Raw genomic sequence first — 15,173 nt, forward strand, 5'->3', positions numbered from 1 at the left:
AAGCTCTTGCATTTCTATGCAAACCCTAAAGCAGGAGGGCATAAAAATAAAAAATGCTAAAGCAGCAATTGGAAAAAAAATTGCAAGAGAAATATTGTTGTAAATTAACTTTTTCCATATTGCTTATTCTCTCCTGTTACTGTTTTGATGCTAAATGCAATGACGGGCACTGGATCCATTCAGAGAGAACTTCAGCAGCAATACTGGCAGTTTCAACACCAAAGGCTCTTAAGATTAATCTCCTTACTTGGAAAGCATGGATATACTTTTCAGTTTGAAGAGTGATGAAGTCAATTTTATTCGATTCAGATTTGGAGAATAAGACATCAGTAATACCTTTGGTATATGTAGTTATTATGAAATACAGAACTTCCAAGTATTCTACCTTAATTCCTTCACCTTGATTGAGAGTATTTTCAAATAAGATTTTATAATTTACAAATAATTATTTGAAGTAGAGTATTTATGTGATCAAAATCATTACTGTTGCAACATCATATAAACTTGCAATAAATTAGTGTAAAAACTTTCTTGCTGCCCAGAATATTAGCTAGAATTTCTGTACTAATGTTAAAAAGAGACAGAGCAGAATGTTTCCCTCTTCAGATTGGATCACTTGCACATCAATAGCATACTTGCGCATAAGGAATTTAGATTCAACAAGAATGCATTTAGATGCTTGAAGTGTTTTGTACTATTTTAACATTAGAGTTTGCACCATGGCCACAGTAACAGCTATTTATGAAGAGGTGCACAATTTTTGAGATACTTTGCAGACTGTCCTGTATTTTCACTTGTGATATCAAAATCTCTCACTTCTGTATTTAAATCATTGTACTATTACCCAAGTGGAAGGTACCAGCAGTTTTTAGATTTATGGTCTAATGTTCTACTTCCTTCTCTAGCTCTGAGTCGTATCATAATTTGAGAGCACCATGGGATTATTTTGCACACCTGCCAAGTTTCCAGCACTCTTTCTAGGACAGAGAAAGAGCTGACCTAACGCAATTTAAATTGCCTTATAATGCATCCCAATCCACTCTTCAGCAAATGCACTATAGTGGTAAGGTGTTAGCTTTGGCTCAGTGGTAGCACCTTCAAAATATTTGATCATTCAAGCCCACTCCAGAGAATTAAGCACATATTATAGACTGACGTTTTTGTGAAGTATTGACAGAACGCTACATTGCCAAAAGTGCCATATTTCAGATAAAAATGTTAAACCTAGACCCTGCTTATTTTCTTGGGTGAACTTTAAAGATCCCATGGCATTATTCAAAGAAGAGCAAGGTAGTTCTCCAAGGTTTCTCTTCCCATCATATTTGCCCCAACCAAAATGATTAAAAACAATAGATTACTTAATCATTTATCTCATTATTCTCTGTAGAGCCTTGCTGAATGTAATTTAGCTGCTGCATGTGTCTATATTACATTTCTGCTTATTTTTCAAAACTATTCATTAGTCATGAGGTACTTCTGACTATCCTAACCTGAAAGGTTATGAATTCAAGGTTTCTTCATCGAGCCACCTACTTCATCTGCTTTTGTAAACAGAACATTTCTTCTCCTGTTCAGTGTATCTTCAAAAAGAACGAATTTTCTTTTCATTTTTTCCTCTTGTTAACTGTCCACAACACCTAAATACATGTAATAGTTTGATATTACTCTGAGGGTGCTGGTGAGACCACACTTGGAATATTGTGCACATATAGAATAGCATTGGAGACAGTCCAAAGGAGATTCACCAGACTAATTCCTGGAATGAAAATGTTATTGGATGAAAGTTAGGGTCTGTATTCCTTGGAGTTTAGAAGAATGGAGGGGCGGGTGGGTGACCGTATTAAACCATTTTTGATTGTAAAGGGGCTCGGCAGGGTAAACGCTGAGATGTTTTACTAGTGGGAGGGTCATGAACAAGGGGACATAGCTACAAAATAAGGAGTTGGTCATTTAAAATTGAGGAGCATAAAAATTTCTTCTCTGAGGGTATTCAGAATTTATGGAATTATCTGGCCCTGAGGATGGTGGAGGCCAGATAGTTAGATATATTTAAGGTGGAGACAGATCAGGGAATTGAGGATTATTGAGAATTGGCACAGAAGAGTTAAGGAGAGCATAGATCATCCATGATAATATTGAATGGCAGGGCAGGTTTGTGGGTCTTGGTGGCCTACTTCTGATCCTATTTTCTTGTGTTCAGACCTAAAGAGGTTCTTCTCATACTCCTTATACTCTTCGATGTTATTTGAGACAACTGCTCTTTCACATTCAATTTCCTTTTTTACTTTTCAAAATTGATGCTCTAGTTGATTTGTCTAATTGATAGTTTAGTTCTCAATTACTCTAAGCTCCATATATGTTGATCTGCATGGTCTCACTCTATAAAATACAGTGTTGAAAACATTATCTAGTTTTCTGCTCTTGTTTCTTATATCACTGTACTTAAAGTTATTGCCTAAATTACATTTGGCAATGATCTAATTGTCATATCTTGATATATACTATGTTCACTTTCATTATTTACATCTTGGTATTATATTTATCCCTGTGAGTGCTGAGGAAGCAGCACTCTTACTACATTAAAATATTAGCCTAGATTATATTGTTAAGTCTCATCAAGGGAACTGAACTCAGAACTTTCTAGCACTAAGGAAAATACTACCACTGAGCCAAGGATGATATCTCAGAAGTGAAGTAATCAGAGCTAAGAGCTAGTAGGCAAGAAATTATTTTCTATATGGCAAGCTGTGCGAAGGGATTCAATTAAAAACCCAAACGATAAGCATAGAGGCCACCATACAAGTGGAGTAATATCAAGTGTTTAGTATTGCTTAGTCAGAATGTCATTTTCATATCAATAAATGTTAGAGGCTATTTACCAAATTGGACATTAAGTTGAGGCCTTGCACCTCGTGCAACAGAGTATTGCTGCTAGGTGATACTCTGTTGCATGAGGTGCAAGGTTTCAACTTAATGTCCAACTGGGTAAATAGCCTTGGACAAAATGGCCTTTGGCTTTGCACCGCAGTTGCTTAACTCATCTTTTTCTAGGCCAGTGTGTGTAATTTGGACAGGATAGAAATATGAAGAAACTGGTCAATTAAAAAGGTTTTGATTGCAGCATTGATAGGAGATGGATATAAATGGAAGTTATTGGTGCTGATTTTGTTGGGTTTTAGCAGCAGGTCCACGTGGAACTGCTGTCATTACTCACCATAAATGCTGGCAGCTTTTGGAACTCCTTTGTGAATACAGAAGTTTTGACAGCAGAGCAGGCGTTTGATGTGATTCCCCAGCACAATGTTAGGAAGTCTGCTTTTGGATGAGGTTTGTGGAGAAGAAATTTGTTTTTTTTTAAATTATTTTTGCTTGTTTTAATGCTTTTAATTGTTTACTAATGCTTTGAAATGATTTTAGTTTTTAAAATTTTAAAGTATCTTCATTTTTAGTGGCTTTTTGAGATTTTTGAATATCAGGGCATTCAGAAGCATTGAAAAACCATGAACATTTAGAAAACTGGCAAAGCTTAGGATGGGGTTTCCAGAGGAATTTTGTGCAGGGCTTATTCCACCCTGTCTGCATTACACAATTATGTTGTTTGAGGACCTGGTGCAGCTCAGAACCTCAAAGCTCAATCCAAGAACATGTCCGCCAACAAAATCAGCTTTCTAGATGGAAACAAGGTAGGTTCAGGGGATCGGGAAACATGGGCAGTGAGTGTGGGTAGCAAGCTCAGGAAAATTTGAATGGTAATGATTCGGCTGTTGTATTGTGAGAGGACTGAAGGTGCGAGCATTGAGTGCATGGATCTGAAGGAAGTTTCTGAATGTACAGTGCAGTCAGCAACAAGGTAAGGATGGATGATTAATGAAGAGAGAAATTGGTACAAAGAAGTGGAATGTGAAAATAAAGGTCTTGAAGTGATGGAAAAGTATAAAACAGGAGCAATTTTGAGGGTTTTGAGTGTTCAAAAACAAAAGATTTTTAAAATTAGTTACTTTATAACTCAGTTTTATCTGAAAATATCAGAATGTTTCTTGAATTTATGGTAATAAATAATGGCACATGTTTCTAATAGCTACATTCTTTTTGTTTATGGCTCTGAATTTCTTAGCTGCTTGGAACTCATTCTTCTAGTTGATTTTATTGCTGAAAAAATTATATGCTTATGTAAATATTGTTTTCATGCAGTGAAGAGCTACGCAGGGAAGCACGTCAGTTAAAACGAGAACTGTTGGCAGCAAAGCTGAAAAAGGCAGACACTCTGAAAAAGGAAGAAACAGAATCAAAAGGTAAAAATTAAGAATATATTTATATAAAATATTTGGAGTTTTTAATAAGGGGTGGTTCAGAAATCAGTAAACAACAAATAATGTGGCACTTGTAAATCAATCAATCAATCAAATTTCTACTACACCTAAACAGGCATGGCACTGTTTACCATGTCCCCGCCAGGGAGTTGAAATCCAGCACATAAATTAAGCAAGCTGGGTGCCTGTCCAACAATAAACTTTCCATTCACCGGCCATCCTGCACTTAATTTCTCAGTTATTTGTCACCATTTTCTAGATATGATCTAACCCTTTTGTCACAGCTTACCCTGCTTGTTTGTTGCTGACTGTTCTCCCTGGCTTATTGATCCTAATACTTGTGTTCTTCATTTAAATTGACAAATTTATGTGGAGAAGGTCAATAATATAACGCTGACCCATTTGCTCTCTGTTTTGTCAATGTCCTAATGCATTGCTACACGTTCTGAATGACTTAATTTTATCAATAAGTATACGACTAATGGTTTTTGAAAAATTATATATAGAATATCCACATGATTTCCTTTATTTCATCAATTAAGAACATGATGTTAGTCAGATTTGCCTTTTAGCAAAAGGACTTTTACCATGTTAACTATGATTTATTGGCCCATATGTTTCCAGGTAAGTATTAATTTATTATAGTAGGATAAATTTGTGGCCTCTGGACATTTACCCACAGTTAAAGTGAGAGTTAAAGGACATTCACCCACAGTTAAAGTAATTGTAATTACCAAATTAGTCTATCGATTTTCCCTTTTTCAGGTCAAAGTGTTGCATTCCTCCCTGACACCACTCAGCATTCTAGGATGCTTGCCATCAGGGGCTGTTGCCTCAAGTTTAAAACATGATGAAAGATGCACGTCTTAAGAAATGTTGAGTGCCTGTACACCTTCAGCATTTTCTGCCCTTAATTCACATTTCAGCATTTACTTTGATTCATAGGTTTGGGATTAGTAGGTTCATGTTTTGTTTACAATTGAAATAATGAATACTAATGAATAAAACAAGTATTGATAACAAAATAAATTTGAAAATGGAGTCTTTCCAGGAAAATCAACTCAAGTAACAAATAAAATGCAGCAAGTGAGCAAGTAGGTCTATCATTGTGCCTACTAGATGTGCAATTTCACCTGAATCCTTAAAATTGAAATTGCAAAGCTTTGTCAAATTTTTAATTTTTAAATGAGATCATGCATGCTGGTAGGGCAGCTCACTGTTTAACCACAAATAGTGCTTTGCAAATTTGGATATGAACTGAATTTATAAGCTTCTTGATTGAAGAACTGCCTATGTCAATCCACTCTTTCAGAATGGTATGAGACATCTTACACCCTTTATTTATAGTCTGTTTTGGGTAAGTTAGAATTATAAAATAATATAGCATTAAAGGAAGTCATTCTTCCCACCATTCTTATGCTAAAATCTGTTGTTGGGCAGAAAGTGACTGGCACTTTGAACAAACTTTAACTGTTTAGTGAGAACCTCCAGGGCTTTGTAAATAGGAAGACATGATTAATGAATCTAGTTAAATTTACGAAGGGGTAATTAGTATGGTGATAAGTGAATGTCTAACATTGACTTCCAAAAGACATTTGATAAGTTCTGCATGTAATTATTAAGATGAATATGAGTACACGATATTGGAAACACCCTGTTGATGTGGGCAAGTAATTTTGTAGGGGATAGGAGACAGAATAAGGATAATTTCCAGGCTTTTCCTGAGAAACATGCAAGTCCAGAACTTGGTACTGGTATTGGTTTATTATTGTCACATGTATCAAGATACAATAAAAAGCTTTGTTTTGCATGCTGTCCAAACAGATCATGCCATACATAATTACTTTGGGGTAGTAAAAAGAAACTAGAATGCAAAATATAGTATTGCAATTACAGAGGAAGTGCAATGGAAGTAGACAAATAAAATGCAAGGGCCACGACAAAGTAGATTGGGAGATCAAAAGTTCACCTTTTAGCATATGGGAGGTCGGTTCAAGGGTCTGATAACAATGCGATAGAAGCTGTCCTGGAGTCTGCTGATACGTGCTCTCAAGCTTTTGTATCTTCTGCCCGACGGGATGGAGGGGATCCTTGAATATTTTAGCTGATTTCCCAGGGCAGCAGGAAGTGTAGACAGAGTCAATGGAGGGGTTTGACTGATGGACTGGGCTGCGTTCATAATTCTCTGCAATTTCTTGCGGTCTTGGGCAGAGCAGCTGCTATACCAAGCCATGAATGTATAAAAATTAGTGAGAGTAATCAGCGACCTGCCAAATTTCAGTAGCTTTCTGAGGAAGTAGAGACATTAGTGTGCTTTCTTGGCCGTAGTGTCCACATGGCTGGACTAGGACAAATTGTTGGTGATATTTAATCTAGGAACATCTACACCTCAGCACATTGATACAGACAGGGGCACGTACTCCACCCTGCTTCCTGAAAATGACCAGCTCCTTCATTTTGCTGACATTGAGCGAAAGGTTGTTGTCTTGACACCATGCCACAAGACTTTCTGTCTCCTTCCAGTACTCCGTCCTGTTGTTGTTTGAAATCTGGCCCACTATTGTGCTGTCACCTACAAACTTATAAATAGAGTTTGGGCAGAATTTGGTCACGCAATCATGAGTGTAGGAAGGGCTGAGGGTTTAGCCTTGTGGAGCACCAGTGTTGTGGGTAATCATGGCAGAGGTGTTGTTGCCTGTCTTTACTCATTGTGGTCTGTGGTCAGGAAGTCAAGGATCCAGTTGCAGAGGGGGGTGCAGAGTTCAAGACCTAGGAGTTTGTAGATGAGTTTGCTTGGGATTGTCGTGTTGATGGCAGAACTATAGTCAATAAATAGCAAGTGTGACGTAGGTGTCTTTGTTATCCAGATGTTGCAGAGATGAGTGTAGGGCCAGGGAATTGGCATCCACCGTGGACCAGTTTTGAAAGTAGATGTCAATATCCTCTGCCTCCCTAATTGCTTTGTTGTGCTGGTTTTGAGGTCAACTAACAACATTCACTATCACTTTCGTCGATGTCTAACTTGCTGAGAGGTGGCTTCCAAGATGTGGGAAGTAGTCCAAATTGCCCAAGTCTTGTCGGAAGAAGATGCTGTACGCTGGAGGTGGCATAGTAGAGAACCTTGATTTTTGCAAATAGAAGGCCCAATTCTCTTGTATGCTTGAGTAACTGGAGTCAATAATGACTAGGGGCTCAGCCTCCGAACACCTGTGAACTAGATTTCAATGACTGAAGTTCTGGAGTGGAGGCAACAAAGGTTGAACAGTTTCCCATTTGTCATGCAGATTAATTCCACTCCGGTGAGAAGCTGTTTGGAGGTGAGGTGAAGCATTGTGGTAAGAGAGTTTCTGAAAAGTGATGAGCAATGACACAGCCTTTCTTGACACTAGTGTACAGTAAGATTGAGTCAGTTTTGAACCAGTTGATTAAGATCACAACTTGCATGTCACCATAAAACACATGTAAGATGGAAACAAATTTCTACGGTCCCAAATTTGAGGAGGATATTCCACAAATATTCTCCACTAACAGAATCAGAATCAAAATGCCATGTAAAGTGGGAAGAGTGGACATCATTGTAGAATCACAGAGGCATACAACATAGAAATGGACCCATACAGCCCATGTAGCCATGCTGATCTTGACGCCCATCTACATTAATCCCATTTCCCCGCATTAGGCCTGCATTCTTCTACTCCTTTCCAAGTACCTGTCCAAATGCCTTTTAGACATTGTAATAGTATCTGCCTCCACTACCTCCTCTGACAGAACATTCCAGATTTTCATTACCCTTTGGAAAAGCAACCCCCTCACATCTCCTTTAAATTTCTCTCCACTTACCTTAAACCTGTTCCCTCCAGTTTTAAACTCCCCTGCCCTAATATGATGGAATTTTATGTAAAGATTCAAAGTGATTTAATTCACTCTGAAACCTGAATCTGAATGACACAACTTTAGGGAAATTACTTAGGAAAAAGGTATGACAGTAAAAGAACAATGGATAGCAGTTAAAAAATTAATACATATTTTACAGCGAATACATAGCCTTTTTAGAGACAAAATCACAACAGGTACAGCTATGGTTAAAGATGGTGTTTGATCATAAGAAAAGGTTTATAATGTTGCCAAAGGGTGCAGTAAGCCTGAGGATTGAGAAAATTTCTGATTTCAGCATGAGGACCAAGAATTGATAAGGGAAAGAAAAATATAAAACAAGACTAATGCAGCGAGAAACCAAAACAAAAACAAGGAAAAGATTAGCTAAAATTAATGTGAGTGGATGAGACTAGAGAAATTATGAAATAATAAAAGAAAATGCTGGAAACACTCAGCCAATTAAGCAGCATACATTTAACAATAAATAGAGTTAACCTTTCAGGTTGAAGACCCTTCTTCAGAATGTCGCCCTGGCTCTTTGTTTCCAGCATTTTCTGTTTTTATTTCAGATTTGCTGCATATGCGGTCTTTAATATCAAAAGAGAAATTATACTGGGAAATAAGGATGTGACATAAAAATAAATGTTTTGTGTCTTTTTATGGAACGAAATATAGAAGACATCCTGGGAATAGTAGAGGACAATAGGTGTACCTGAATGAGGAACTGTAAAAAAAAAATTAGCATTAGTTGAAGGGAAAAAAGTGTTTGGGAAATTACTGGAACTGAAATCTAATAAATCATTAGGACCTTATAAACTGAAGCCTAATGTTTTGAAAGAGTTGACAATGGAGTGGATGCAATATTCCCTTCTTCTAAACTTCCATTGATTCTAGAAGGGCACCCATGTATTGGAAGGTGACAAAATGTAATGTCGCTATTTAAGAAAGAAGAGGAAAGAGAAAATGGGGAACTGCACACTAGCTAGCCTGACATCATTAGAAGAGAAAATGAATGCTAGAATCCATTATGAAGGCACTCAGAACATTGGATTGGTCAAAATGGATTTATGAAAAGGAAATCCTGCTTGACAGATCTATTAGTTTTCTGAGGTTGTAACTAGTGGAATAGTTAAGGGAAACCAGAGGATGTGGCATATTTCAATTTTCAAAAGACCTTCAAAAAGGTGACACCCATGACCTTAATAAGCAACATTAGAGCTCATGGAATTGAGGGTAATTTACTGGAGTGGGTTGTGGATTGTTTAATGGAAAGAAAACAAAGTGGGAATAAACTCGTTATTTTTGTGTTGAGGCTGCGAATATTAGGTGCCACAGGGATCGGTGCTAAGGTTCCAGCTGTATATAATTTCTATCATTGACTTGGCAGAGAGGACTGAGTATAATATATCCAAGTTTACTACTGATACAAAGCTGGATGGTGTTGTGAGGATGATGAAGAGAGGCTTTGGGGATATAGACAGGTTAAGTAAATAGATGAGGACATAGCAGGTGGAATATAATGTGGAAAAATATGAGATTTACCACTCTGGTAAAAACAATAGAAAGGCCTTAGTGTTTAATAATGGATGAGAGATTGAAAGAATTCCCAGAGGAACTGGGAAGTCTTATATGTAAATCACTGAAAGTTAACATGCAGGTACCACAAACAATTAGGAATGCAAATAATATGTTGGCCTTTATTGCAAGAAGAGATCAAGAGTAAAGATGATTCAGTGGAGTTATAAGGGCCCTTGTGAAATTATGGAAAATTGTGAACAGATCAGGTCCAAAGGAAGAATATCATTACAAATGAAAGGGTGCAACTAAGTTCAGCGTAATGTTTCTTGGGATGTAGGAGAGGTTGCATATGTGGAGAGGTTAAACAGACTAGGCCTGTACTCTCTGCTTTGGAAGAATTAGAGTTGATCTCATGGAAACATACAAAGTTCTTCAGGGGTTAGACAGGCTAGATGCAAGGATGATGTTAACTCAAAATAAGGGATGAAGACTGGGATGCAGTGAAAGTAATTCACTCAGATTGTGGTGAATCTTTGAAATTTTCTATCCAAGCAAGCTGTGTATACTTAAGAAAGTGATCGATGCATTATTTGATATTGAAGAAGTAAAAAGATATGGGGTTAGTGCAGGAAAGCAGTGCTGAGTTAAAAGATCAGCCATGGTTGATTTGAATGGCGAAGCCAGCACAAGCAGCTGAATGGGCTACTCCTGTTTCTACTCCTTATGTTTTTAATAATAAATATTCTTCAGAGAATGTAAGTTTGCAGTGCAGTTGAGTAATTTGAAGTGTGGTAAATATAGCATGCTTGGAAAGAATAGTTGAGTTTAAACTGTTCCCATAGATCTGTCCCACAGAATTTTCTTCTTCGTGACCTGGTCTGTGTTTAGACTAATTAATAGATATTGACAACCTTGATTAGCCTACAGCTCAATCTTCATTTGTCCATAAGAGAGAAATAAAAATAAATAAAAGTGCAGATAATGAAATAAAAACAGAAAATGCTGGAAAAATTCAGCAGAACAGGCAACATCCGTGAAAAGAGAACAGTTAATATTTCAGGTCGAAGGCCCATCATAAAAACTGAGAAAGCAAGTTAGTCTAAGTGGCAAAAAATGTGGGGGAATCAATGGGTGTAACAAAGGCAATGTCTGTAATGGGTGGAATGATGTAGCCAATGAATGGGCAGTTCAGCTCCTTTGTCTGTGTAGTGTGTTGCTGGTTGTTAAATCTAGGTGATGTAGCGGTTGCTACCGCGGAATAAAACAAGACTCTACTCGGAGGATTGCCAAACAGAACTGGTTTATTTTCCCGCCTTGTGCGGGCCCTTTAAGGGAGAAAAACTCCCGCCCAAAAAAACCGGCAATGACGTAAGTCCTACGTCATCAGGACTTTCCCGCGCGCGGGTTCTCCCCGTCGCTCGGAAAGACGAGGCCCGCCGCCATCTTGGGCCTCGTCGCTCCGACACCGCGCGACCCGACTGCCGAGCCGGTTCGCCCGACTAGACGGTGAGTCGCCACAGTGATATTGTTTAGTCTGGCCTACTGGGATGCGCTGAGCAGGCCAGAATATACAAATAAGAGAAAAAAAGGGAGAAAAAAGTGGGGTAGAAGGAATGGCAACCAGAAATGGGCAGTCTTGATGCAAACATAAAGAAAGGACAAGTTATCTGAAGTTGGAGAATTCAGTATGGAGTCCTGCAGGCTTTAATGTGTCCAGACAAAAATGAGGTGTGAGATGTTATTCCTTGAGCTTGTGTTAGGCCTCGTTGTAACATTGCAGGAGCCACAGATCAAGAGGTCACAGTAGGAGTGGGGTGGTGAATTAAAATGGCAGGCAGCTGGAAGCTCAAGGTCACTCCTGCAGTCTGAGCACAGGTGCTCTGCAAAGTGATCACTAAATCTGCATTTGGTTTCTCCAATATAGAGGATGCCACCTTCCATTTGCGCACTTCCAAACTATTGTACTGCATTTGGTGACGTAAGAGACTGCAGATGCTGGAATCTGGAGCAACAAACAATCTGCTGGCGGAACTCACCAGCTCAAGCAGCATCTTTGGGAGGAAGAGAATTGTCAATGTTCTGGGTCAAAACCCTGCATTAAGACAATTCTTCTCCTCCCACAGTCACTGCTCAACCTGCTGAGTTCCTCCAGCAGATTGTTTGGTACTGTATTTGGTGTTCACAATGTGGCCTCCTCTGTGGTCATTTGAGATTGTCATTCCTCTCTCCTCCCCCCCCCCCCCCCCCCTCTTTTTTTTTCTGGTTTATCCCTGCTGCCCTTTTTAATAAGGCTATCGCATTTACTGTCATCCAGTCAGGGAAGATTTAAAAATCTTTGTCAGGGCCCCAGCAACCTCCTCCCTTGCCACCCATAGTTGCCTGGGATACATCTCATTAAGCCCTAGGGGTTTATCCACTTTAAAGCCTGCTAAGACATCAAATACCTCTTCCTTGTTAAAGATAAAATGTTCTGCAATTTCACCACACATTCCTGCCCCTTCCCCTCACCACCTCTCCAATTTCTCTAACTATCTGACCATTTTAGATATGAGTGTCTTGTGCTTGTTTTAGGATCCTTTTATAAAATATGTGAAAACTGAGGAGAAAGTATTTGGCTCAACTAGTTTTTTTTTCCCAGCTATATGAAGGGCTAGGTAGCAGATGTAAAAGGAATGCTAGAATTTTTTTAAATGTTCCTTCTATGAAGCATGAGTGAATAGGAGGGATACTTCACATTTGACAGCGTTACTATGTGCCATTGCTGGGAGTACTCAGATTCCATTCTTCTGTATCTCTTGCAAGCATTAGACTCTGATACTTCCTGAACAAAGTTAGAATCCACAGTGAAAGTAATGGCTTGATTTTCTCAGAGACCTAGTGACCAATATAATGTGGAATTCTTCTTTCCAGATGTCAGTTGCTGGTAGATTTCAACTTCAGGAAATTTCTGACATCCAGCAATAATATCATCAAACTGGCTGAAGTGCCAATCACATTTTATTCATGGTACCAAACTAGGAAGTAAAAAGCACTCGTTTTTAACTAGTTTTTTGAACATTTTCCTAGGCAAAATAAAGATTGGGGCATACACTTAAGATTTTGATAGAAGTAGAAATTTCATACATAGACTCAAATACATGTTTTTTATTATTTTAGAAAGTATGGGTTTTTTGAATAATTATTTGACGCCATGAGTGTTAATTGTCCACATATCTTTTTGAGGAGCTACTGTGATTTTAAGCAATAATTATAGCTTAGTATTACATTAAAAATTCAATTTCACCTTATCCAACAAGCCATAACATTTTCACAGAATTTTTTAGACAGAATAGTTTGTTAATATCTCAAATTCTTGTATGTTCACTGATTGCACTAGAAAAAGCTATAACAGTTTATCTTGTAAAGGAGTGTGGAATTACTGACAGCTATTGGATTTCCACACTTAACTGTATATTTGCATATTCTATGTTGCTGTGAATTTCCTCCATGAAGATAAGCACAGTTAGCCTCACTCTTGTTCTTATCACAAATTTTGTGTCACTCTTTCACTAGCCTTGATATTTAACCTCTTTACCTACTGTTTCCCTTTTGGCTGTCATTCACCATATTGTTGCTGTATCTGGCTCAATATAATAATCCAATCCATTACTCTATCCGCCTTCTCCCCCAGCCTGTCTCATTCCCCTACTTCCTCATCCAAGTTCTAATCTTCAAACTTCTTTTTCATAGTGTGCCTCTCTCCATGGGATCAACAGTTCTAACCCATGTTCTTCCTTTTAGCCCTCTGAATCTCTCTCCACATAATCCATTTCCTGGACCTTAAATGAAAGTCTTTTTTTTGAGTTTCCCCTGTCTAATTCCTAATCACCCTTTCAACTCCTGTTATTAGCTTTCAGCTGCTCAAAAGCCCAATCTCATTACTCTCCCCAGTGCTACCTTAAACTTTACTTTCCTGGTTCATCTATTACTCCTGTTCACTTTTCTTTTGCCGATATGCTCACATATTATTTTACAATTCTGCAGTAGTACAGTTGCTGTAGAAAAAGAAGTCAAAAGATGGATAGCTAATCACACTATTACAGATACTTATCAACCTGTGGTCAACTTAACAGGCACACATTGAGCACCACATAAACAAGTTCAAATTTGTCTATTAAACTGTTAAAATTCAATAAAGCAAATACATTTATTAAAAATTGTACATGGCACTAATTCTTGCTTTGGCTAAGTTCCGTTCCGGTGGTCCCACTGTTAAAGATTGGTATGCTCAGATGTGTGACCAAATGTCACTGAATAATCCCCAAATGGGAAGAATCATCATAAAAATTGTGTCTATGACATAATTGTGCCAAGACTGGCTTCATTTCACAGCTAAAAAAATAATGATAATTTGGGAGAAAAAAATCCAGTTAACCTGTCAACTAACATTCATATCTACTATCTTCCCAGACCTCTAGCTTTAGTGTTTAATTCTCTTTTGTTTTCTTCACAGATGATCTGACTGAAATTATAATATTTGAATCAGGACATGTATTTCTCCCCCAAATTATCCATGTGTTAGTTTAACGGTATTTATTTTCAATTGTAGTTGCTGATAGAGGGCACTAACATATTTTAATCCAAGTGACACCTATTACTGGAAAATTTTCTAACATCTCATATTTTAAAAGAATAATAGGCTCATGAGATGGTACAAAATGTATTCTATGTATCATTTTATATGCTTGGTATTAAACCTCTTGGCATATTCCTTTGGCAAGTAACCTGTGTGAGAGCTGTTTATTGCCTTGCACTCCATTCAACCAAACATTGTCACTTAATTATACCAACCAGTGGGGTGGTTTATTTTTCTTTATATCATGTTCAAGAGATAACAAAACTCTTTTACTCCTATATTTAAATGAAGTATTTTCCATTAAAGAATGTGATGAAATAAACATTAAACTAAATATATATGTTTATAATCATTATTTTCGTAATATTATAGTTTTGTTAATATTGTATCAAAAATATAATGTAAAGTTGAATTGTTTATGATCTACTTGAATAATGAAGTCTTGTGCATCACATTTTTCTCTTTCCCACTCTATGGATTGTTACTGATTATTTTCTTTGGCACTGTAAGCATACTTATATCCAGGTACTTTCAAATGTAGCTTTCAAGTGAAACAGATGATAGTGGTAAATTATTTAACCAGATTATATAAATAGAAGTACACACACTGATAGCTAAGTGTTTCAAAATGGAGCTATTGAGTAAAATGGGGGTTAAAGAGAAAGGAATAATATGACTTGTATTATGTAGATATAATGCTGCCCTATTTAACATGCAGTAAAAAGCAAAGCATGGGAATTGTGAAGAACAAGGTGTAGAGCTGGCTGGAGAAAAGGAGACCTCAGAAGTTCAGATTAGGGAGCTGTAAATATAAAACTACTTTAGGGCCACAATTTTCCAAAGAATATTACTAC

The 15,173-nt window shown here is 37.5% G+C and overlaps 1 protein-coding gene across 1 annotated transcript in view; it reads left to right on the top strand.

Annotated features, from left to right (window-relative positions):
- The window catches only part of cwc27 (CWC27 spliceosome associated cyclophilin), a 145,532-nt gene that overhangs the window by 92,225 nt on the left and 38,134 nt on the right, over nt 1-15,173 (top strand). The window contains exon 11 of the mRNA XM_052010356.1: nt 4,192-4,292. Coding sequence (XP_051866316.1) covers nt 4,192-4,292 — 101 coding nt within the window. The remainder of the gene's footprint in view (nt 1-4,191; nt 4,293-15,173) is intronic.

Source organism: Pristis pectinata, chromosome 2 (assembly GCF_009764475.1).
Source record: "Pristis pectinata isolate sPriPec2 chromosome 2, sPriPec2.1.pri, whole genome shotgun sequence".
Lineage (NCBI taxonomy): Eukaryota > Metazoa > Chordata > Chondrichthyes > Rhinopristiformes > Pristidae > Pristis > Pristis pectinata.